This window comes from Podarcis tiliguerta (genome assembly GCF_965153285.1).
Source record: "Podarcis tiliguerta genome assembly, chromosome: 4".
Taxonomy (NCBI): Eukaryota; Metazoa; Chordata; class Lepidosauria; order Squamata; family Lacertidae; genus Podarcis; species Podarcis tiliguerta.
In genome coordinates this window covers 74,350,834-74,374,216 of record NC_139537.1, presented here as the reverse complement: position 1 = coordinate 74,374,216, position 23,383 = coordinate 74,350,834, and the positions used below count along the sequence as shown (strand labels likewise).

General features: G+C 44.5%; 1 protein-coding gene across 2 annotated transcripts in view; it reads left to right on the top strand.

Moving 5' to 3' along the window:
• UXS1 (UDP-glucuronate decarboxylase 1) overlaps nt 1-22,534 on the top strand; it is a 42,358-nt gene extending 19,824 nt beyond the window's left edge. Inside the window, exons 6-15 of one of the 2 annotated variants that reach the window (XM_083437971.1) lie at nt 1,569-1,749; nt 4,550-4,654; nt 6,083-6,142; nt 7,822-7,943; nt 8,842-8,961; nt 11,938-11,981; nt 14,965-15,025; nt 16,209-16,270; nt 17,811-17,910; nt 21,713-22,534. In XM_083437971.1, the coding sequence (XP_083294097.1) occupies nt 1,569-1,749; nt 4,550-4,654; nt 6,083-6,142; nt 7,822-7,943; nt 8,842-8,961; nt 11,938-11,981; nt 14,965-15,025; nt 16,209-16,270; nt 17,811-17,910; nt 21,713-21,844 (987 nt within the window). In that variant the 3' untranslated portion in view covers nt 21,845-22,534. Of the gene's footprint in view, nt 1-1,568; nt 1,750-4,549; nt 4,655-6,082; nt 6,143-7,821; nt 7,944-8,841; nt 8,962-11,937; nt 11,982-14,964; nt 15,026-16,208; nt 16,271-17,806; nt 17,911-21,712 lie in introns of both variants that reach the window. The other variant, XM_083437970.1, reaches the window with a different exon arrangement.
• The last annotated feature ends 849 nt before the right edge of the window (nt 22,535-23,383 follow it).

The window sequence follows — 23,383 nt, the reverse complement described above, 5'->3', positions numbered from 1 at the left end:
GTGTGTGTTTAAAAAATATATGAATTCAGCAAATTTAATTCCCCCATTATGAAGTAAGAATCACTTTTGCGAATATATTAATTAACAAGTAAATAGCCAAGTTAGTGCATCGTTCGGTAGCTGTAAGAGTCTTCCACTGTTAATTGTTCAAAGCATTAGTAATCACTTGTAATCTCACAGCTGCTATTTGGATTGCCTTAGCGGAGTACCGAAATTGGCTGTTATGTAATTGACCCTTACGAAGTTGCCACATCAGACTGAAGCTCATTTGTTTTCTTCAGCGGTTCAATAGTGCTCGGTTATTTTCTACGCCCTTTGGAATGTTGTGTGAAATGAGCGAACTTTTAAGTGGCACCAGCTATGGACCGAGTGACCTATAGTTCAGGCTCGCTGTCTGTGCACTAAGTTGATGAGAGACGCTTGCAGGAAAGATTGCAGCACAGGGAAAATAAGCATTTGCTTAAAAAATGCATTCCTTCTGGATGCATTATGTTTCTCAAGGTCCTAACCCGCATTGTGAAAATGAGGGTGTACCAACGTTAAACTTATTCTGTTCTACTTTGGCATTTTCCATAGATTTGCCCAAATCGTGCTTCAGTCTGGTGATAACTGTGTCTGTGAAAACCTCCCTACCGCTATGGAAAACACTCCCTTGCATGGAAAGCTAGGCTGTCAGAAAGATGTCCAGATCAACACTTTTCTCCCTTGATATATCTCCCCAGATGTATGAAAGTTTTCCAGATGCAGAGAGGAGATGTGGTTGTTGTTGTTTTTTTAAAAAAACAAAACCATGGGAGTAAGTCAAATTGGCAATCCCATCATCGCAACCACCTGCAGTCAGACTTCCATTGATATTTCTGGACATCTGCACCTGCCCTCTGAGTTAATCCACACCAGGAGTAGCCAGCCTGGTGCCTTGCAGATGTTGATGAACTGCAGCTCCCATCATCCCTATCCAATGACTTTGCTGACTGCGACTGATGAGAATTGTAGTTCATCTGGAGGGGAACCACGTGGACTATACCTGGCCCAGACAGATCTGATTTAAGTAGAATGGGATGCAAACCACACTGCACTGCAGGAATGCTTGCTGTTTTCTCACCCGTTATTGGAGGGAAGGGATTGTGAAAAGAAGCAAGCATTTTGCATGATGGTCCTTGGTGAAAATCCTGTGTGGATCTTCCCTAGTTTTCCTTATTTCCATTTATTCTGGTGAATTTAGGGTGGCGTGGGATAAACCTCTATTCCTTGAGTTTGGAACATGCTGTTTTACCTACCTAACAGGAGGCATCATCCTTAACTTTTGACCTCCCAGGAACAACTTTGAGTCTCACAAATTCTGTGGTTGCATGAAGCGAGGAGTGAGATGTATCTATTACTACTCTGAAGCTGAATTTAAAACAAAAACAAAATGGAGTTATTTTTTCCCCCTCCCCTGCCTCTATCAAGATGTACAAAAACAAACTCTGAAAGCTGCTGTTGATTTCATTTCATGTTTGTGGACTTTTTGTCTGGTGTTTTCCTTTTAAAAGAGAAGAAACATTTATATGCAAACTGTCCTAATGCAGATAACTGGAGGAGCAGGGTTTGTGGGTTCTCATCTTACTGACAAACTAATGATGGATGGCCATGAAGTTACAGTTGTGGACAACTTCTTTACGGGCAGGAAAAGAAACGTGGAACACTGGATTGGCCACGAGAACTTTGAACTGATTAATCATGATGTCGTAGAGCCCCTCTACATTGAAGGTGAGTGCCCTGAGAGGACACAAGCTGGGCTGCTTCATGCATGAACATTAGGGACCTGTTTCTGTCGTCTCGTAAATGGCCACCTCTGTGTGGCTGGCAAATTCTGCCGTTTTCCTTAAGTCCACATGCAGTTGCTTCTGGGAGCATGGAAAGTACCACTGTCCTCACGGGAATTGGGCAGCTGAAGATACCATACCCACAAAGTTAGCCAAGAGGGGAGGACCATGGGCGATGTCACAGTGTTGTACCACACAAAGTTTGCCTGTGAGCACAAGGGCTTCTGCTTCTGCCACAGAACTCAGGGGACCCCTTTCCCTTCCCCATGGGCCTCCCGTAGCCCCCCCACCCCACCTCACCCTCAGTCTGATGGGAGATTGTGAGGAATCCCCACATTAGATTTGGACAACATGGGGAGGGGAAGTTCTGTTGCACAAATGAGATTCCTTGCACAACCGGAACAACTTAGTTTGAGATACCCTGTGATACCAGGGGCACGTTGAGGCTAGACATCTTACTTTTTTTGAATCTGATTAATTTCAGGCACTTTCTAAGTTTAATCCAATTTAAAATTGGGTGGGAACAGCGGGGAAGGGCTATTTCCCAACCACCACCACACCCCAAAATTCATTCACCTGCATCTTGACATCACAAGTACATAATACTGTGCTTCCTCAGTGAATTCATTGAAGTCACACTGGAATAAAATTGCTTGTGGATGTACTAGAGTTCTCGAATCTGCTCATTACAAAGCAAGTGGCCTTAGGAAACATGAGAACTGGTTCCGATTCTGTAACAGCCTCATGGTCAAGCAATTACAGAGGTTGAGCTGTTTAGTTCTCTGCTGCCTTCCCTTCCCTTTTAACTCTTCACCCATGCTGTTTTCACACTGTGACAATATGGGTGAAATTAAAAAACAACAACAGAAAACGGTGCCTATAATACTAAACTAAGCCATTACTTGGTGTGAATGACTTAATCTGTGGGCTCCTAGTGAAAAGATCACAACTGCTTACCTCCTTCTCTAGACCTGTTGCTGTGAGCTAAGCATGGTTTGACTTAGTGTTATGTCTGAACCCATGCTTGTGCCCCAAGCAGACCATGAGTAGTAACCCAGATTATGAATTTTCTCAACTAAGAAATGAGCCTCGGTTCTGACATAACACTAAGCCAAAACATGGCTTCGTTCACAGCTGTTCAGTAACGTAACATCAGGAGTGGAAGAGAAGCAAAACACACCCAATCTTTTCACTGGAAAGCCCACACATTTGATTGGTCATGCTATAAACTATGGTTTGGCTCAGTGGTACATACAAACCAGCATGTGAGCATTGGAATTATGCTATATATATTGCCTTTTGAGGTTACACATGCCACATATGTAATTGTCGATATTGTCGAGCGAAAAATACATGAGATAAGTGCTTTTTAGAAGCTGGAGTTATTTCTTTAAGAAAGACTACAGAACTTCATGAATCTTTATCTAAATATACAGGAGGCACACACTGTCTTGAGAAGCGGGGGGAAACATTTGCCATGTTTGCAAGACTATAATATAAACGGGGGTTAATAAGATTCTCCACCTATCCCAGACTCCAGTTTAATTAGATCCCCTAACGACTTCGTTTCTGGATCATGGGGGTGTAGCTGTGCAGTTGGAATTTGCTAATGGTCTACAACACCTCCCTCGTACAATCAAATGCTTTTGGTTAAATAATACCGGTGGGACGCTATTAAACTGGCAGCCTGTTTTTAGCACGCAATTTCAGCCTTGGCTGGGTATGAATTATATAGTTTCTTTTTGTTGAGTATAATGAAAGGCAATTCCGGTGTGACTCTCTCTCAACAAGAAGATACTTCACAGTTCAAAGTGCTTGCTGTGTGTCTTTGACAAGGAAAAAAATTCCACAGAATGCGGAAATCACATAAGCCTGTTTAAATGGCACCCTTAGAACTGACTAGCCAAACTCTATAAACAAAGATTTCTCTGTAAAATTGTTTTGAAAGTCAGCTTTCATCCCAAAATGTTAAAAAGAAACCAGCGATAACCCATAAGGATTAAGTTAGTACTAGAAAAGTTTTTCAATAATTTTCAGTATAATTGGATGAGAATTTGTCTAGGGGAACAATTCAAACCTAAATCGTTTGTATGTGAAATGGGATTTCGAATAAATATTTAATTGGTTGTACGTTCCGTGTGGAGTGGTGTTTTTCTCCTCTTAAACTAAGAAAATGATATTATAAGTTTATATTCTCATCCCATTTATACCCATCTTCCTAGTTCTGCACCCATAGGAACATGCTCATTGCATGCTTCACCTCTTTAACATATTCTTTGCTGAGTTTGAGATTTGACTAGCGTGAGGAAGGACAAGTGGGACAAGCCTGCAAGTTGTAGGTCTCTGGGCTCTTCCAGATGACAAGAGAGATGTATCATACAGTAGCTTCTGGTTCTCTTGTAGAGAAGAGCCAAAGAACATCGTCCTTTTGCCCTTTTAACGCAGCCTTCCAGCCATGCTTTTGTCTTGCCTCGCTTGTGAGTAGACCCTTGCAAGTAGGCTCTTGCTCATGAGAGTTAGAAGAAGTGATTGTCTCCAAATCTGGGCTGCTATTCACTCTTGGACCCTTGCCTTCCATTTTCTTCTGTCAGTTCAGTTCTCTCATTGGCTCTGTTCCCACATCCAAGAGATCTGGCATGGTGGAAGTGTCCCTGAATACCTACAACTCCTTCCCCCTTTTTAAATCTCCCAACTAAGTGGGTGTAAAATAAACACTCTTCTCTTTTTTTGTCATTGTTTCACAGTGGACCAAATTTACCACCTGGCCTCTCCAGCTTCCCCTCCAAATTACATGTATAATCCCATCAAGACGCTAAAGACCAACACCATAGGGACGCTGAACATGTTGGGTGAGTCGGTGAATGGATTATGTGAAATAAGCAGCATGACGTTCATTGAGATGGTACGGTGCATCGCTACTGACTTTTACTGGAGAAAAGTGCAGCATCCTGATTCCAGATGTTTGCACCTGTATGTCTGTTTGTAAATGACTTAAATATTCTTTAGAAACCCCAGCAGGGCATTCCTTTTTGTTTCAAGTTGGTATCCCTACTTGAAGCTAAGTACTTGCATGCCAAAACAGCAAGCCTTAGGGCAGGGGTGAGGAACCTGTGACCTTCTGGAGTTTGTTGGGCTCCAGTTCCCATCTACCTTAGCCAACATGGCCAGGGAATAATAGGATTTGTAGTCCAGCCATCATGGCCAATGGCCAGGGATGGTGGGATTTTGTAGTCCAGCCATCATGGCCAATGGCCAGGGATGATGGGATTTGTATTCCAGCAGCATCTGGATCTACACAGTTTCCTTATCCCTAATTTTAAGGGAAGTCAAACAGTATATTTTTGCCATCCTTCAGTCCCAGGGTAGCCACTTTCATGAACAAGTGTGATGGGGTGAACCAGGGATATGCCCAGTGATGCGGACTGATGTCATTACAAAGAAGATCTTCTTGGCACTTGAGGATAGTGCAGGATATTTGCCACAAATAAATTCCTATACCATCTCAAGTCACTTTTCATGCTATTCAGCGAGTTCTAAGAGCGGGCCAAAGATGTATTCTCTTGACTTCCTTTTGCAGAAATTTGGGGTTCTTGGTAGTATCCTTACCTTATTATATAGACGCGGACAGGCCATTAACTGTTTTGGATGCTTGTAGTCTTATACCAAGCAGCAGGGAATTTCTTGAAGCATTCAGAAAATCCTTAACTATGCTTTCATGCCTGTTGTGCTAGACTTCCAAATGGGCAGGATGAGAGTAAGCATTTTTGGGTATTTCATTTTGCATTTCTGTCCCATCTTTTGTTCCAAGGAGCTCAAGGTGTGGCATACATGGCTCTCCCATTCCCCATTAATCCCCGCAACAACCCTGTGAAGTAGTTTAGGTTGACAGAGGCAGGGTCTAATCCCCAAAAGCCACATGTGAAGTCCCTCTTGGCAAAAACAACAAAGACGGCACCCATTGAGACGAACTCTTGCTAAAGCTTGTGCTGCAATAATGAACCTCCTTATGATGCCACAAGGCTCTCCACATCAGTTCTGCAAAATTACAGGAGGTCTGCACTGCTGGAGTAATGCAGAGCCACTTTAAAGCATAGTTTTTAAGGGTGTTTTTTGGGGTGAGAAGTTAAATTTTGGTCTGAAAGCTTTTACAACAAAGCCTGCTACTGAATGGAATGTGGAACTCCTGGTTGCTTAGCCCCCTTTGGTCAAAATTAAATTAAGATAAGCGTGAGTTCGTTCATTTTCACTAAAGTTCACCCTCTTTTTTTTCTTTTAAGGGTTAGCAAAACGTGTTGGAGCTCGGCTTCTTCTTGCATCTACCTCTGAAGTATATGGAGGTAAGAAGTGGACGTGGCAGTGGCTGATTTGGGAGCTAGTCTTTTACTGAAGGGAGGAGGCCTCCAAGCATAGTTTTAAGCAAGGCGGGGAGAGCTGGCAAGGCTTTTTCTCCATCTGCTACGTTTTCCTTCACATTTGACCCCCTGCCCTGCAGTCAATGGATCTTACTATGCTTTTGATGAAGATATTATTTTGAAATGTTCCTTTTTGCTCACCTACACAAACAAAAAGCTTGATCTTCATTTTAAAATCTAGGGGGCATTAATTTCCATGGATAACTGGGCTTGATAGTGTGACTTTTAACTCAGTACTCCAGGATCAATCCCTCCTCTACCTTTTCAATATACTGCTATCATTTTCATTCTTTGGTCCCTATAATACTTTTACTGCATTCAACATTTTACTGCATTACACCAGTGCATGGCGTAATATGGCTTAGTTGACGCTGCCCCATAAAGCCTTGATTTGGGAGTTTCCGACGTGTATCCTTAAGTCATCACTGAAGTATGTTTAGATGCCACCTGCTTGGGGACTATTGCATTTGCCTTAGTTTTTTCCTGTTGTGAAGGTCCTGCAAATTAAGCAGAATGTTCAACTTGCGTAATATGTGATTATTGTACCACTGTGCTAATGGGACATCAGTAGGGTATGTGTCTTCCTGTGAGTTACTCTGGCCCAGCAGTAAGCAAACCTCTGGTCATTTTTAAGAAGTCCCACCCACCTGTCCTACATCTGATGTCATATATGACATCACGTGTGGGGCAAGGAATGATTGGGGGGGGGCAAAAGGGCGGTTTGCGGGCACATTCATAGCCCCATGCTTTTTGCAAGCTGATCTTTGGTGCTTGGATGGGAATCATGCTGAATTCATTTTCCTACCCCAGTTTAGCCTTTCTCTAGCCATAAGTCCTTGGGAAAGCATTTTAGAAGCTGAGTGTGTTTCCGTTAAATCTTTTCAGACCGAATAAAAATGGCCAGGCCAGCTGGTTCTGAATAACTTCTTATGTGACAGACTATAGGAAGCATTGACGTTACTCTGAATGGGCTTCATTTGCCCCTCGTGGAGCTGGTGAATGCCCAAGCTTTGCTCTGTAGTGTCTTCACATTGCATCCCATATGTGGTCCTTGATTGGCTGGGATCACTCAGGGAGTAATGCAATGGGGGAAATGGCATCAGAGCAACAGCAGTGGACCAAACAGTATATGAAAACAGCCCCAGCAGTAGGAACAAGGCTTTATAGAGGTGGAGAGTGTCACTTCCTTGAAATTGATATTGTGGCAAACAGAACCCTAAGACTCAACCCTGGTACTCACTACTCTGTAGAGCATGGGTAGGCAAACTAAGGCCCAGGGGCCGGATCTAGCCCAATTGCCTTCTAAATCCAGCCCGTGTACGGTCAGGGAATCAGCTTGTGTTTACATGAGTAGAATGTGTCCTTTTATTTAAAATGCATCTCTGGGTTATTTGTGGGGCATAGGAATCCGTTCATTTCCCCCTCTTTAAAATATAGTCCGGCTCCCCACAAGGTCTGAGGGACAGTGGACCGGCCCCCTTCTGAAAAGGTGTGCTGACCCCTGCTGTAGAGAGTACCTTAATAGTAACCCTTTCTGTGCTGCTGAATAGTGAAACTCATTCTCGCTTTCTCCCTCTCTCTTTCTCCCTCCCCCCACTCTCAAGATCCTGAAGTTCACCCACAAAACGAAGATTACTGGGGTCACGTGAATCCCATAGGACCTAGAGCATGTTACGACGAAGGAAAGAGGGTTGCCGAAACAATGTGCTATGCCTATATGAAGCAGGTAATGGTTGTGACATTTGGCCGGCAGAATCAAAAACGTTCAGAACTTGAGAGCTGCAACACACGATCTAGAAATACAAGGTCACTTAGGTGGTGTGAGTGAATGATTCTGGTGAAAATCCAACATTCTCTCGCATGAAAGGATGCTGTACAATTGGTATAGACTGCCTCCTATTCCTGGTAGTGCTTGGGTTCCAAACATGGTTTGCTTAGAGGCCAAACTCTGCAATATTAGTTTTGTTGGTTTGCTTGAAGTGTTTCATGCACCTGACAGTCTAGTACATGGGTAGGCAAACTAAGTCCCAGGGGCTGGATCCGGCCCAGTCGCCTTCTAAATCCGGTCCGCGGACGGTCTGGGAATCAGTGTGTTTTTACATGAGTAGAATGTGTGCTTTTATTTAAAATGCACCTCTGGGTTATTTGTGGGTCATAGGAATTCGTTCATTTTTTAAAATATATATATAGTCCGGACCCCCCACAAGGTCTGAGGGACAGTGGACCGGCCCCCTGCTGAAAAAGTTTGCTGACCCCTGGTCTAGTAGATGAAAAATAAATAATTAGGAACCCATTTGGTTGAAACTAGGACCTCCTTGGTAAAGACTGATGTCTGAGAAACAGTTCCAAGAACAGCAATATTATGTAGGTAGTATTGAATATGCTAAAACCACGTTAAGTGATTTGGGTATGTTTTTGTCTTATTCTGGCATAGAGGCATGAAAATCGTAAGATAACACGGCAATGTGGGATTCTTCTCCCCCTTTTCATAAGCAAATGCAGAAGCTGGCTTTGTGTGTCTTGTTAACTGTCATCTTCTGTCTGGGGTAGGGTAGCAATAGAGAATTAAAAAAATAAATTAGTGCATTTTTAAAAAACAAAAAGCTTTTTTCTTATTCTTCCAGGAGGGCGTAGAAGTAAGAGTGGCAAGAATATTCAATACTTTTGGCCCTCGGATGCACATGAATGATGGCAGAGTTGTCAGTAACTTCATCCTGCAGGCTCTTCAGGGAGAACCCTTAACTGTATGTATTTACCATCCTGTCCTCTGAACTCAATTGCTGTTCATTGGATTTATGCGGAAGACCCAAGTAAAATAAATTGTCGCTTTGTGAAATGTCATTTGTATGAATTGTGTAGGTTTAAGAACCTGAACCCTGAACTTGAACGGTCCTGTATGTTCACTAAAATGTCTTAAAATGGTGCAGAACTTAAAGTTCTCCGGATAAAGAATTTGCGCTGAACCACATAATCAAAATAGGGACGCAGGTGGCGCTGTGGGTTAAAGCCTCAGCGCCTAGGACTTGCCGATCGCATGGTTGGCGGTTCAAATCCCCGCGGCGGGGTGCGCCCCCGTCGTTCGGTCCCAGCGCCTGCCAACCTAGCAGTTCGAAAGCACCTCTGGGTGCAAGTAGATAAATAGGGACCGCTTACCAGCGGGAAGGTAAACAGCGTTCCGTGTGCTGTGCTGGCTCGCCAGATGCAGCTTGTCACGCTGGCCACGTGACCCGGAAGTGTCTGCGGACAGTGCTGGCTCCTGGCCTATAGAGTGAGATGAGCGCACAACCCTAGAGTCTGGCAAGACTGGCCCGAACAGGCAGGGGTACCTTTACCTTTACCTTTACATAATCAAACTCTTGTGACGGACAGTCGTTTGATTCAGGTCTTCAGTTACTGTTATAGTGCAGTCTCACTGTGTTCAATAGGACTTGATCTCAAGTAAGTGTGCATAGGATTGCAGTCTTAGTAAATATACTAAAAGACAGCTATCCATACAAATCCGTTTTTATGTCCAGTTGTATTCTGCTTGGAAAAAACCCCGTAACATCAGCTAATTTATTTGGCTATCAACAGGAGTTAAAATAGAGCTTCAGTATAATTATTTGTTTTCCACACAGGACTTGTTCAAACATGCATGTACACTGTTGTTGGTTTTTTACCAAAATGAAATACCTCTTTGCTAAACGTATGAACTGTCCCAATTGAAAAGGACCTTGAGTTGATATTGGGTAACCCGGCAGTTGTAACTGTGGTCATTTATCTGTGACAGCTATTCATGCATCCAGCCATCCCTTAATGCTACAGTCAAGAAATGGCAAGGATGTATGTGTTAATCATGTCTAGTGTTATGAGATAGCATCTGGTAGTTGGGTGCTTGAGTTACTGTTTTTGTATCCAGTGGTGGCTCTGCTGCTGAGAGGCATCCATCAATACAATATGAAAGGGGACAACCTTTGAAGATTTTCCTCCCTAAATCTGTTCAGGGCTCCCTGGATGCTTAGAGCAGATTAAAGGGAGGAACTAGGGGGAATTGGTCTCCCACAGACAGATGCTTTCTGTCCGTCAAGTTGACACTATTGGGTAAGGTAAAGGGACCCCTGACCACTAGGTCCATTCGTGGCAGACTCTGGTGTTGCGGCACTCACCTCGCGTTATTGGCTGAGGGAGCCAGCATACAGCTTCAAGGTCATGTGGCCAGCATGACTAGAGCAGAGCAGCGCACGGAAACTCCATTTACCTTCCCGCCAGAGTGGTACCTATTTATCTACTTGCACTTTGACGTGCTTTCGAACTGCTAGGTTGGCAGGAGCAGAGACCGAGCAAAAGGAGCTCATCCCATCGCGGGGATTCGAACTACCAACCTTCTGATTGGCAAGTCCTAGGCTCTGTGGTTTAACCCACAGCACCACCCGCGTCCGTACAACACTATTGGGTACCACCCAGTAAAAATAAGAAAATGAAACTTCCTATTAAGTTGTTTTTTTTAACTTAGTGACCATAGTGGATTAGTTTCATGACCAGTTGTTACATTAATACTTTATATTAGTAGGACAGAGCTGGAATGTGTTGTAAAGTCAATAACAAACTTTTTTTCAGGAGGGCTCTGCTGCAAAGATATTTTGATGTGCATTTTGAAGAGCAGTAAAATCTCATGAGATTCACTCCAGACAACTGCTAAAGATTGACACGCTTTGCTTTCTGGCAAACAACAGTGTACAAGCAGCGCTCTTGTAGCCTGTGTGTGTTTTCAGAAGACTGTTGCTAGGGCACAAACTGATGTTACCAGTCGCTCAGCTAGCCCCAGGAAAAGAAAAAGGGTGCGAATTCTTCCAACTCTGCAAACCGTCAGCAAAGGCGCAGGGAATGACTTCAAATCTTGTTTCCTTTTGTCAACCCGTATACAAAGATCTGTTCCCTTCCACTTGACAAAACAAAAATAAAATTCATTCCATATGAACTGGAATATACTCTTCCTTTTCTTAAAACAACAACAATGTTGTTTTGTAAGTCGAACATTAAAGATGGTGGAGAAAAACTTGGTGCAGCGATGCTATGAAAAGGAAAGGGAAAAGGGAAAGGGAAATAAAATCTGTAGCTAGATCAGTCTGCTTGGTGAGACTCATTTATGCCACCCTATGACTATCAATGGGGGATGCGAGTGGCGCTGTGGGTTAAACCACAGAGCCTACGACTTGCAGATCAGAAGGTCGGTGGTTCGAATCCCTGCGACGGGGTGAGCTCCCGTTGCTCTCCCAGCTCCTGCCAACCTAGCAGTTCGAAAGCACATCAAAGTGCAAGTAGATAAATAGGTACCTCTCTGGCGGGAAGGTAAACGGCGTTTCTGTGCGCTGCTCTGGTTTGCCAGAAGCGGCTTAGTCATGCTGGCCACATGACCTGGAAGCTGTCTGCGGACAAATGCTGGCTCCCTCTGCCAATAAAGCGAGATGAGCGCCGCAACACCAGAGTCTGCCACGAATGGACCTAATTGTCAGGGGTCCCTTTACCTATGACTATAAAAATGTTTGTGAGGTGTATATGAGCTAGTTTAACCTGTGCATCTAGCCATAGATAATCAAATTATAGATCAGACCAGGACAGATTTTGCATTCAACACACTTGTCACAAACGAATTGGAGAGGAGTTATGTGTTTATCAGTAAAAGTGATGGACATATTGATACTTCTTATCAGTAATACTCATTTTATTTTATTTCCCCCTAGGTATATGGGCCTGGGACTCAAACCAGAGCATTTCAGTATGTCAGGTACGTTTGTTTCACCTTCCTTGTTTCAGTATACCTGAGGAAGGGACACTGAACAAAAAAAGAAGAAGAATGAATGTGGAGTGCTGGGGAAGAGAAAAGCGTATTTCAACATTAGTCATGCAGTGATGTCAGAATGTTTACTTTTTGCTATTTCCTCTGCATTGTTAACTATCCCAAGTCTACAGATCAGTATTTCTCAGCCCTTACAGCTTGCAGCCCATTATCCCAATGTGTGATTTCTTCTATCTTAAAAACCAGAACATAAAGGGTAGCAGTCTGTGACCTTTCAAACCCAATGCCTCTTTCTTGCATTGAAAGCTTGGAAAAGGTAGAATAATTTGAATCCATAGTTAAGCCCCTGCTTAAACTTTTAGTGTGCGTCACAAAACAGCTGCTGTCCAGTGGATTCTGAGACTGGATTGTGCAAAAGCACTACTTATGTGAAAAGCACTACTCGCGTGGGAGTAGTGAATTCTTTTTTGTTTCATGAATGGGACCGTGCAATGTTACACTGAGTTTATTTCTCCATCCCATAACAAAGGTTGACTCCTTGTGTGAGCAGGCCTTTTTCTCTGCACAATTCAGTTCGAAATAGAGCCTCCTTAAGAGCTCTGTGGGTTTCCTGTGTTTCACCTGCTTTCTGATTTAACTTGGACAAGCTCTTCAGTTACTTTTGTAATTGGCACGTGCACAGGGTTGCTGTTGTTTTTTAATGCGGTATTCAGTTCATGCCTTCCTCTGCACCCCCCTCTTTCTCATTAGCTTCTGATGCATGCAAATACTTGTATGTATTCGATTAGATCGGCATGCAAAAAGGGAATCTTGATGTAACTGCATGATCAATCGCGATTCCATTTTTTCTGCTGCCATTTTATCAATGGGCACATAGGTAGTTCTGAATGAAAGAAAAAGACATTGACTTGAAAACAGCATAGGTACAGCAGTGTAAATGTTGATTAAAAAATGATGCAGCATCATCATCACTTGTTGCCTGATGACTCCCACAAAATTATGCCCAGAACAACATTAATACCTTGGTCCTGGCCTTAAAAAACAATGCGTTTAGAACCATAAACCGTTGGGAGAAATTTGGAATTGGAGTTCCTTCTAGCTCTGCCTGCCTCTTGACAACTGGACATATGATAGCCTTTGTCCCACTGAGGCTAACGTCAGAAAAGGGGCTGCGGACAACACTGGAAACAGTAGTCCTGTTTCAGCAAACGTCCTTTTGCCTCGTTGAGTTTTAAGAAGCTGCAATCGTTCCACCTCTCTATTATCTAATCTGACTGACTGCGGGGTCTTGGGCAAAAGTCTCTCACATCACCCCAAAGATCCTTTTTAGCAAGATAAGCCATGGTTTGAACCCAGGATCCCCTGCAATGCAGAGCATACTCTGGCAGAACTTCTGTCCACATAAGGTGACACAGATAGATGCATATCCCAGCTTTGTAAGCTTTAAAATGCACCCGGAGAAAGGCAGGATACAAATAAAATCCCAATTACATTATTTACGCAGATTAGGATTCCTACTGATGGTTACAATAAAAACCCAGCACTATCCTATTCCTTCCAGTATCTTCTGCTTTTCCAGTGTCTTGAATGCCACTGTGGTGCTAAATAAACGTCAAATTTTGTTAAAAACAGAATAGCAGACACTAAAGTAGGAAATAGCTGCCTTAGCAGTCTGAAATCCGAAGTGCGGGTTTTCAGAAGACAGTAGCTTATATTTCTGAGTTGAAAAATGATCGTGTTAGAGGACTCGGTCCATTGCTGCCATCTTGTGTTTGCACAATGGATATGCAATTTGTATTTAGAAACCAGTGATTTGAGCCAGCGGGGCTTTTAAGATGATGGTGCACTGACAATGGTGGTAGGCTCTAGTCTACAAAAGGCACAGTAGATTACTTAACCTTTAAAGTGCTGCTATAGTCCCCTATTTTCTCCTCCCTCCCTTTTCTATCTTGCTGTATATATATATAAAAAAACTTTAATAATAATAAAATTCTGCTACAGTCAAATATGACTTTTCCGGAGGTTTTAAATAATTTAGTTGATTATTGTTATTCAGCGGCAGCTTGATTAATTTGGAAACTGAGGTGGAGGAGAGGGCAGTCAGATTTCCCTAGGTTTGTAGCTGAGTAGCAGTATTTGTCCCATCCTGCACATGCCCAAATTTAGTGCGACAAAGACATGAAAGCGCAGTTTTCTTAAAAAACAACAAATCAGTACTACTGGAATTCTCTGCCCAGATTAATGAACACTGCATACTTAAGTAGAGGGCAGACACCGATTGTGTTTGTGGTCAAGTAAATCAGTTTTTCTAGGGACGCGGGTGGCGCTGTGGGTTAAAGCCTCAGTGCCTAGGGCTTGCCGATCGAAAGGTCGGCGGTTCGAATCCCCGTGGCGGGGTGCACTCCCGCTGTTCGGTCCCAGTGCCTGCCAACCTAGCAGTTCGAAAGCACTCCCGGGTGCAAGTAGATAAATAGGGACCGCTTACTAGCGGGAAGGTAAACTGCGTTTCCGTGTGCGGCTCTGGCTCGCCAGAGCAGCGATGTCACGCTGGCCACGTGACCCGGAAGTGTCTTCGGACAGCGCTGGCCCCCGGCCTCTTGAGTGAGATGGGCTCACAACCCTAGAGTCTGTCAAGACTGGCCTGTACGGGCAGGGGTACCTTTACCTTTACCTTTTTTAAATCAGTTTTTAGTACTTTTAAATTGGATGTGAACTGTTCACATGGTTCCTTCAATGCGCTCCTTGAATGCATCTTGTTTTCGCCTGCTGCTTGGTACTGTATGGAAATGGATAAGGCAGAAATTCATTGCTCCAGTGCATAATGTGCTCTGCTAGAAGCCCACCTAAGGCTGTTAAAGTTGCTGCCGCACAGTTCCCCCCCCCCCCCAATCAGCATTTTGGACAGTCAGGCTGTAAAACACGTGAGGAAGTAAGTCTGCTCAAGCTGTGTTGTCATGTATTGTTTTTCCAGCGACCTTGTGAATGGGCTGGTGGCCTTAATGAACAGCAATGTCAGCAGTCCTGTTAACTTGGTAAGCACGTGGTTTTCTTCTTTCCTTTTTTCTCATTGATCTAAGTCTAAGACCCTGTGTTGGAATTACGTGCCCATTCTCTTAATCCGTTGAATCTAGTCATGTGAGAAGCGTTTGGCATTATGAAGTTCTGAGAATAATGGTAGCGATGTACCCTCCCTCCCTTTGCCACAAACATGCTCAGCACACTGAGAACAATCGGCATTGTGAATTTACCGGCATTCTTCCTCCTCTTCAGATACTATCGGCTTTTGATCGTGAGCGAAGCCTTTGCAAGCCAGAATTTATAAGTTCAGTTCTGCGTTGCAGCGTGTTGACGTCGGCATATGTAATGCTAGAGACTGAGCTAGATTCAGCTAACCCAATGCACTAGCAGAAACAGCCACAAGGACACATGCTGGCACAATGAGGCTTCCCCCACCTCGTGTGACCCATGCACCCCCCCCCCAAGTCCACTCTTAGGGGTCAGGAGAACCCCCAGGACAGTATGTGGGGTGAAGAGAGCAGAGATTGTTCCATCCAGCAAGCAGAATGGCTTGCACTGGTGGAAAGATCTTAATGCATTGTCAGATTCCACGCTGCGACTTTCCCCACCTGAGTTTCCTCTCCCGGGATTGTATTACGGAAACAGAAATTGCCTTAAGCAGTTTAGGCTCGTGTTTGTAAATGTTACCTGTGGGCTTTTACTCCTGCTTTGAAATGTGGTAACAACTAGTGACATCATTTTTGGTCGAAGGTTGCTGGTGTGTGGTGGGTTCTTCCATTTGCGTAAGGAGTGGGGAATCACGGGCGTCTAGCTATTCCTCCTCCCCGTTGAGTATCACCTCACACAATTGCCATTCTGTTTGTGAGGGTTTGTTCACTCCCACTCTCAAGACAGCTCTTCACAGGAGGCTGCAGAGAGGGGGGGGCAGGAAACCACATCCTGTTCACTACACAAAAGTTAGGATCTAGTCCAGGCATAGGCAAACTTGGCCCTCCAGATGTTTTGGGACTACAGTTCCCATCATCCCTGACCACTGGTCCTGTTAGGGACCATGGGAGTTGTAGTCCCAAAACAGCTGGAGGGCCGAGTTTGCCTGTGCCTGATCTAGTCCTTTTATTTGCTAGTTACCTTATTTCAAAATAAAGCTCTTTTTTTGGGGGTAAAATGTCATTTTAATAGTGCTTCTTATATCCTTAGGGGAATCCAGAAGAACACTCTATTTTAGAGTTTGCCCAGTTAATTAAGAAACTCGTTGGTAAGTATGACATATAATTGCCCTGAACAAACTTGGAACGGCTTGCATACTTGTACCCGTTGGGGTTTATCCAGTAGAACGGCATGAGTGGAGAAGAGGTTCACCTGGTGGGTGGAGCTGCAACTCTAACTTCCCAACAGTGCTGCTTAACCAAAAGGTAGCGCCCGCGAAGTTGGCGCACCAGTAAGCAGCAGCAACCCTGCTGCCAGGAAGCCACTTCTGCTTGGTTGCAGACTTTGGGCTGGAGTCATAATGAGGGAAATTATAAGAGAGACATGCCTGGTGCCAGCTTTTTATCTTTTTAAGGTATCAGGCGAAACCTTCCCATTTTACCTGGGCTTTTGGCCTGTAATTTGAAAGGTTTCGGGGATTTGAGGCCTCTCTTAGTTCTGTAAGGCCTAATTTCATAGTAGTTTTTTTATTGGTTGGTTGGTATACTTTTAAGTTGCTTTGGGTCACTTTTGTGAGGAAAGCAACTAATAAATATTAATGGTAAATAATGCTATTGCCCTATTAGGGTGTTTTGATTCCCCACACTATTGGAATCACACGAGGTACGAGTGAGAAAACGCATACTTGCTTCCTCCACAGCACTTTTTACATGCCTGAGGCAAATGGCTGAACAGGGGCAGCTGTTAACACCTTGTGCGATTCAGAATACAGTTCTGGTTACATATGCTTCAGGTTACAGACTCCGCTAACCCAGAAATATTATTTTGGGTTAAGAACTTTGCTTCAGGATGAGAACAGAAATCGTGTAGCGGCGGCGGCAGGAGGCCCCATTAGCTAAAGTAGTGCTTCAGGATAAGAACAGTTTCAGGTTAAGAACAGACCTCCAGAACGAATTAAGTTCTTAACCCGAGGTACCACTGTATTACAGTATGCAAATAGTATACTTTCTGCTTCAGTTGTTATCTTTCCAGCTTTATGAAGGGTAGCAGGAATTCCTGGGGACATGGAGCAACTCCAGCCCTCTCATCAATTCCCTTACCTCAGCAGATGAGAAATTAGAACAGCTGGATGGGACTTAGGATAAAAGGAAGGAAGGAGAAGTATTTACATGGGCAGAAGAGATTGTGTGCCCACAGAACACTGGCTTGCAGCCAGCTAAGCTTCCATGATGGTGTACCCCTGTACCTCAGCCCAGCCCACTTACTTAGCAGGGTACCCCAAACCTCAGTGGAACATTTTTAGGGGTGCATCAGGAGGAGCGGACAAGGAAGCTACTTTCTGCCTGAACTGTTACTTGCGCTTAATGCTAGGTTGGACTTGCTGGGTTTCCAACTGCAAGGATGATGGGGCTGCATTATAACTGCACTGGACCTGTGTGGTCTCTTGACTTTGTACACCATACTTTAGGGGAGTTGTAGGTGTGTGAAGCCTTTGTTTCAGCCTGTGTTGGAAAACACGTGCTGTATAGGGGGACATTTGAAAACTACCTGTTTTGATTTGTTTCAGACTTCTGAAACGGTTAGTCGATCACCAGAAACCAATGTAGCTTTGTAATATTTGCGAGTTTGGTGTTGCTGTTTTTTGGCAGGCAGCGGAAGTGAAATCCAGTTTCTGTCAGAAGCTCAAGATGACCCTCAGAAAAGGAAGCCTGACATCAAGAAAGCCAAGTTACTACTTGGTTGGGAACCTGTGGTATGTAATTCTAGAGTTGACAGTGTTGTGTGCAAATATATTTGAAAGGCAACACCATCAAGAAATGAGTAATGCTCTGTGTTCCTTGCTGCGCAGGGCAAATCTAATGAAATTCCTTCCATGATGTGCTACCTCCTTTTGGGAAGAGTTCTTCTCCACCCCCACCCAAAAAAAATCAATATTGCTGCTGCTCCTTGATAGATAATAGCCACACTTCTGGTATTCATCTTTAAAACAAACAGCTAAGCTAGTTAAATCTAGAGCAAATAAGCAGGGGCCCTTGAGAGCGAAAGTGATTTTAACAAAGGCAGTGAAGGAAAATGTGTGTTTGTGGATCTGACTCTGCTCCCACTGAAACAAGTTTTATTGAACAGTAGGTCATTATAGAGTGGTAATGATCAATTGTGCTTTCTACCTTTCGGACGGAGATGCCTTGAGAATCCTTAACATCCATTTTCTTAGCAGTAGCACTGCTAGTAGGAAAGCAGAATGCTTTTTGTGTGTGTGTCTGCATGCAGGTTGGGTGTAGGTTTGAAATTAAGCCTGTGTGAAGCTCTGCTATTCCCCCCCGCCCCCAGAAGCTAGTATAGTTTTGTTCAGTGGGGAGTAAACGCTAGAAGTATGCAACAAATATCTGTCTGCCTTAGTTCAGACACATTCTTACATGTATAATTTATCATCGTTGTGGTTTTGATTTTTTCAGAGAGCTTCCTTAGGTTGTACCCCACTCTGGTGTTGATTTAATGAAGAGCAGGTTATAAATTACCTAAATAAAATAATAAAAGGGCGGTAGTTCAGTGGTGTGCATTCTGTACACAAATAACGCCCGTTGAGGTTTACTTCTGAGTTTTGGCTTGCAGCTAACTTGTTTCTAGGCTGCATATTTTGTAAGTAGGCAGAAGAAAGAGAAAAGTATTGGAGCAAGAGACTGAGAATTCCTTACTCAGAATAGATAATTGCTGCAATCCTAGCTCCAGTTTATTCAAGTGAGTAACAGTCCAAAAATTCTGAGGGAGCTTGATTATTCATTTTGCCAGTCACATTTTTCATTATCTGTGAGCAAGTGCCCCTGCAACATAGGAAATGGCAGGAAGTAAACTGGATCTGCTGAAAGAGGTAGGTATGGCAAAGTTGGGCATTCCACTTATTATGCCCTCAAAACTCACCAGTCCTCCTCAGGGAGAACTTTGGGAACCCAACTTACCATCTTCCAGGTAGCTTTACAAATTCCTATAGGAACTCTTCATTCCTGCCTTAAGCTATTGGAAGAGGTGGTGCCTGGAGATTGTGATACTTCCAGCACACTCCACAGTTTTGCAACTTTTATCGCTTTGATGAATGCAGTACTTTAGTCTATGGTTACTGCCAGATTTTACTGCGGACACAAGTTGAAGAGGTCCCAAACTCATGCCATAGCAGTTGTTTCTTCTTCTTTTTCCCCGTGGCCAGGGATGATGGGAGTTGTAGTCCAGTAAAAGCGGAAGAAATAGAAGAGGGAGGTGTACCTCTCTCCACCTCCGTATTTTGCTAATAATGTAGAGGAGGAATAAGTCAGAAGGGCCAATTGAGACTGTTGTACTTAAGGATTGCCAGTTACCTACCTCCAGTGCTCCCCCCCCCCCCAGTCCCAAAGGTGTGGGAATGCACCTCTCTGAGAAGACCCATCCCAGAGCCCATCTTTGGGCTGGGGTGTGTGTGTCTCCTCGAGAGCCAGGCTCTATCATGCTCTGTTTGCAGTGCTGCCTCAGCCGGCTTTGCATGGTCTGTCTTCCTCTTTTCCCCAGGAGGCAACTGTGGTGGAGGCAGGGGAGATTGCGGGGGTGATGGAAATGTTCCTTTGCCCGCATGCCACTCATACAATCTCAGGCTCTGTAGTGCTTGCCTGAGCCTTTCCTCTTGATGCATATGGTCTCCCTAAGAGGAAAGGTGCAGCGAACCTGCTCAGGAGAAGGCAGGCAACTGCCATCCAGCCCAGACACGTGCGGGCGAAGGAGCAGGCTGCTCCCCAACCCCATGAACTCTCTCCATACCGTGGAGATCACATGGGGTGGAAGGGATTGAGTTTGGGCTACTCCTTCACTCATGATCTCCACCCCATTGATCAGGAAAAGAGGCGGCCTGCCCCACATTCTCAGGCCAGGGAGGCAGATGGTAGAGTATCTTCACAGGCTTCCCCTGCCTGCCTGTTTTGCTGAAAATCCTCAGCAAAGCCCTGCTGCACCTCCAACTGAAAGGTGCCAGGACACCATTCAAGGTGGGGGGAAAAACCCCTTCCTACTTCACAGATTTTAAGGTATGAACAGGCCAATTGACAGAGCTACTAAGTTTTCGCAGGAATTGCCACTGGATGCAAATGCTGCCTTAAGTTATTTGGTGAACTATCTGTAAATGCACCACCTAGAGCTCCTTGGAGGAACGGTGGGATATACCGTATTTTTCGCTCTATAGGACACGCTTTTTCCCCTCCAAAAATTAAGGGGAAATGTGTGTGCGTCCTATAGAGCGAATGCAGGCTGCGCCGCTAAGCAGAAAGGCAGAACAGGGAGACGGAGCGCTGCGGAGGGCTCCATCTTGTTGTTCTAGCTTGGGGACGGCTGGGCGCAAAGCCTCTCCAGGGCAGCGGGGTGCATTCACCCCGCTCTCCTGCAGAGGCCAGCAAGGCTGTTCCCAAGCCAGAACAGCGAGACGGAGGGCTCCGTCTCGCTCTTCTAGCTTGGGGACGGCTGCGCGCAAAGCCTCTGCAGGGCAGCAGGGCGCTGCGCTCCAAAGGCTTCGGGGATCTTTGAGGCTGGGGGTGGGAAGCAGCGCTTCCCCCCACCGCCAGCTCCACACGCTCGGGTGAATGCACCTTGAACACACCTTGTTTTAGAGGGGGAGAACAAGGAAAAAAATATTTTTTCCCTGTTCTCCCCCTCCTATGGTCCGGTGCGTCCTATGGTCTGGTGCGTCCAATAGAGCGAAAAATACGGTAAATGCATTAAGCAAATTAAATACCGTATTTTTCGCACCATTGGGCACACCGGACCATAGGGCGCACCCAGTTTTAAGGGGGGGGGATCAAGAAAAAATACCCCCCCCCAGCCCCAAAGAGCAGCGTACAGGCTGCACACAACCTCTCCCTGCCAGAGGGGGTGGCGCGCAGCTATGGAACAAGCCAAGGCAGCGAGCAAGATGGATCCCGCTCGCTGTTTTGGCTTCCCCCTTAGCCCCGTGCAGCCTCTCCTTGCTGGAGGGGTTGCGCGCAGCTATGGAAGAAGGCAAGGCAGCGAGTGGGATGGATCCTGCTCGCTGTTTTGGCTTCCCCCTTAGCCCCGTGCAGCCTCTCCTTGCTGGAGGGGTTGCGCGCAGCTATGGAAGAAGGCAAGGCAGCGAGTGGGATGGATCCTGCTCGCTGTTTTGGCTTCCCCTTTAGCCCCGTGCAGCCTCTCCTTGCCGGAGGGGTTGCGCGCAGCTATGGAAGAAGGCAAGGCAGCGAGTGGGATGGATCCCGCTCTCTGTTTTGCCTTCCCCTTTAGCCCCGTGCAGCCTCTCCTTGCCGGGAAACGCTGCGCAGGGCTAAAGAAGCCATAGCCTCGTGCAGCCTCTCCCTGCCGGAGGGGTTGCACGCGGCTATGGCACAAGCCTGCATTCGCTCCATAGGACGCACACACATTTCCCCTCAATTTTTGGAGGGGAAAAACTGCGTCCAATAGAGCGAAAAATACGGTAAATAACCCTGTTTGACATACGTATGACAATCACAATGAGCAAATAAGCACTTTTATAACTTGACTTATTCGGCTGTGTCTCTCTTTGGTAACAGGTCCCGTTGGAAGAAGGCTTAAATAAAGCAATTCATTACTTCCGCAAAGAATTGGAATATCAAGCAAATAATCAATATATTCCTAAACCAAAACCTGCCAGGATAAAAAAAGGAAGAACCAGACATAACTAAAAACTCTTTAAGTCGGAAAGGAATTGAAAACCTTTCCTTGTGTTTGAAAGGTATAATTTGTCTTTTGTTAAAAAGACTTCCGAAACAGGTATCATGAAGAAAAACTGGAAATTTCACTCTGAAGCTTGCTTTAAAGAAGTGGATGTGCCTAAATAAGAAAACTGCAATCTTTGCCTTGCACTTTTTAAATCTGTCTTTTTATGTAAAATAGGATAGAAGCATCCTTTTTTTAGTATCTTCAAGTTTTTATATCTTGCTGTGAGATCATTTTGTTGTGACTGTCCTTGACAGTTTTATTTACTGGTTTCTTTGTGAAGCTGCAGATGGGATGGGGAAATGCCAATTTATTTATAAAAAGTGGGTACTTTAAATGAGAGATACTATGCATAAAGAAAAAAAAGAGCAAGCAGTATTGTCAGATGATTGAAAACACTGGCATCTAGTATTATAGGATTATAATAAAAAGAATTCTGTATGAGAGCTTTATGTATTCTTTTGAAATTGGGTTTTCTCCCCCCAAATGTTTAGTTCTAGTTGCACACTTGAATTTGAAAATATTTTCACTGACTTTCATGGATAAATGCTATTTTAAATCACTACTGTGTTGTGCACAATCTGGGGGAAAGTTAATGTATTATTGGTTACCAGTGGTTGAATATGCTATTTTAATAAAATATTGAAACTTACAAATATCAGTTTTTCATGTAAGAACGCTGCAACCGTGTGTTGTGCCTTCATGCATATTTACAGAGTTACAGAAAACTTACATTGGTGGTCTCTCTTTCTTTCAGTAACTGGTCCTCTTGAGTAGTAACAGTGTATAAGGTTGTAAGCAATTCTTTTCATAAAGTACAACCTAGTCAAAGATAATTTCATGATTTTAAATGAGTTAAGTAGGCACTTACGGTTTATATAGCCTAGTCCATTTTTTTCTGCACTATAGCAAACAGAGGAAACTACATTGCTATTTGCAGTACTAATTAACACATTCATATTCCCCTAATTTAGTTATAATGCAAAATCCCTACACAAAAAGTATTGTACTGTTTTATTTAAAGTAGTAGAACATTATTATAACAGTATAACTTGGTGCTAACGTGTAGGATTAAAGACAAACTATTTTGAGGGCCAAGGGACACAGGTGGCGCTGTGGGTTAAACCACAGAGCCTAGGACCTGCCGATCAGAAGGTCGGCGGTTTGAATCCCCGTGACGGGGTGCGCTCCCGTTGCTCGGTCCCTGCTCCTGCCCACCTAGCAGTTCGAAAGCACATCAAAGTGCAAGTAGATAAATAGGTACCGCTCCGGCGGGAAGGTAAATGGCGTTTCCATGCGCTGCTCTGGTTCGCCAGAAGCAGCTTAAGTCATGCTGGCCACATGACCCGGAAGCTGTACGCCGGCTCCCTCGGCCAATAAAGCGAGATGAGCACCGCAACCCCAGAGTCGGCCACGACTGGACCTAATGGTCAGGGGTCCCTTTACCTTTACTATTTTGAGGGCCACCAACTTGGACATCTTTAAAAATAGGATTTGACAAATTC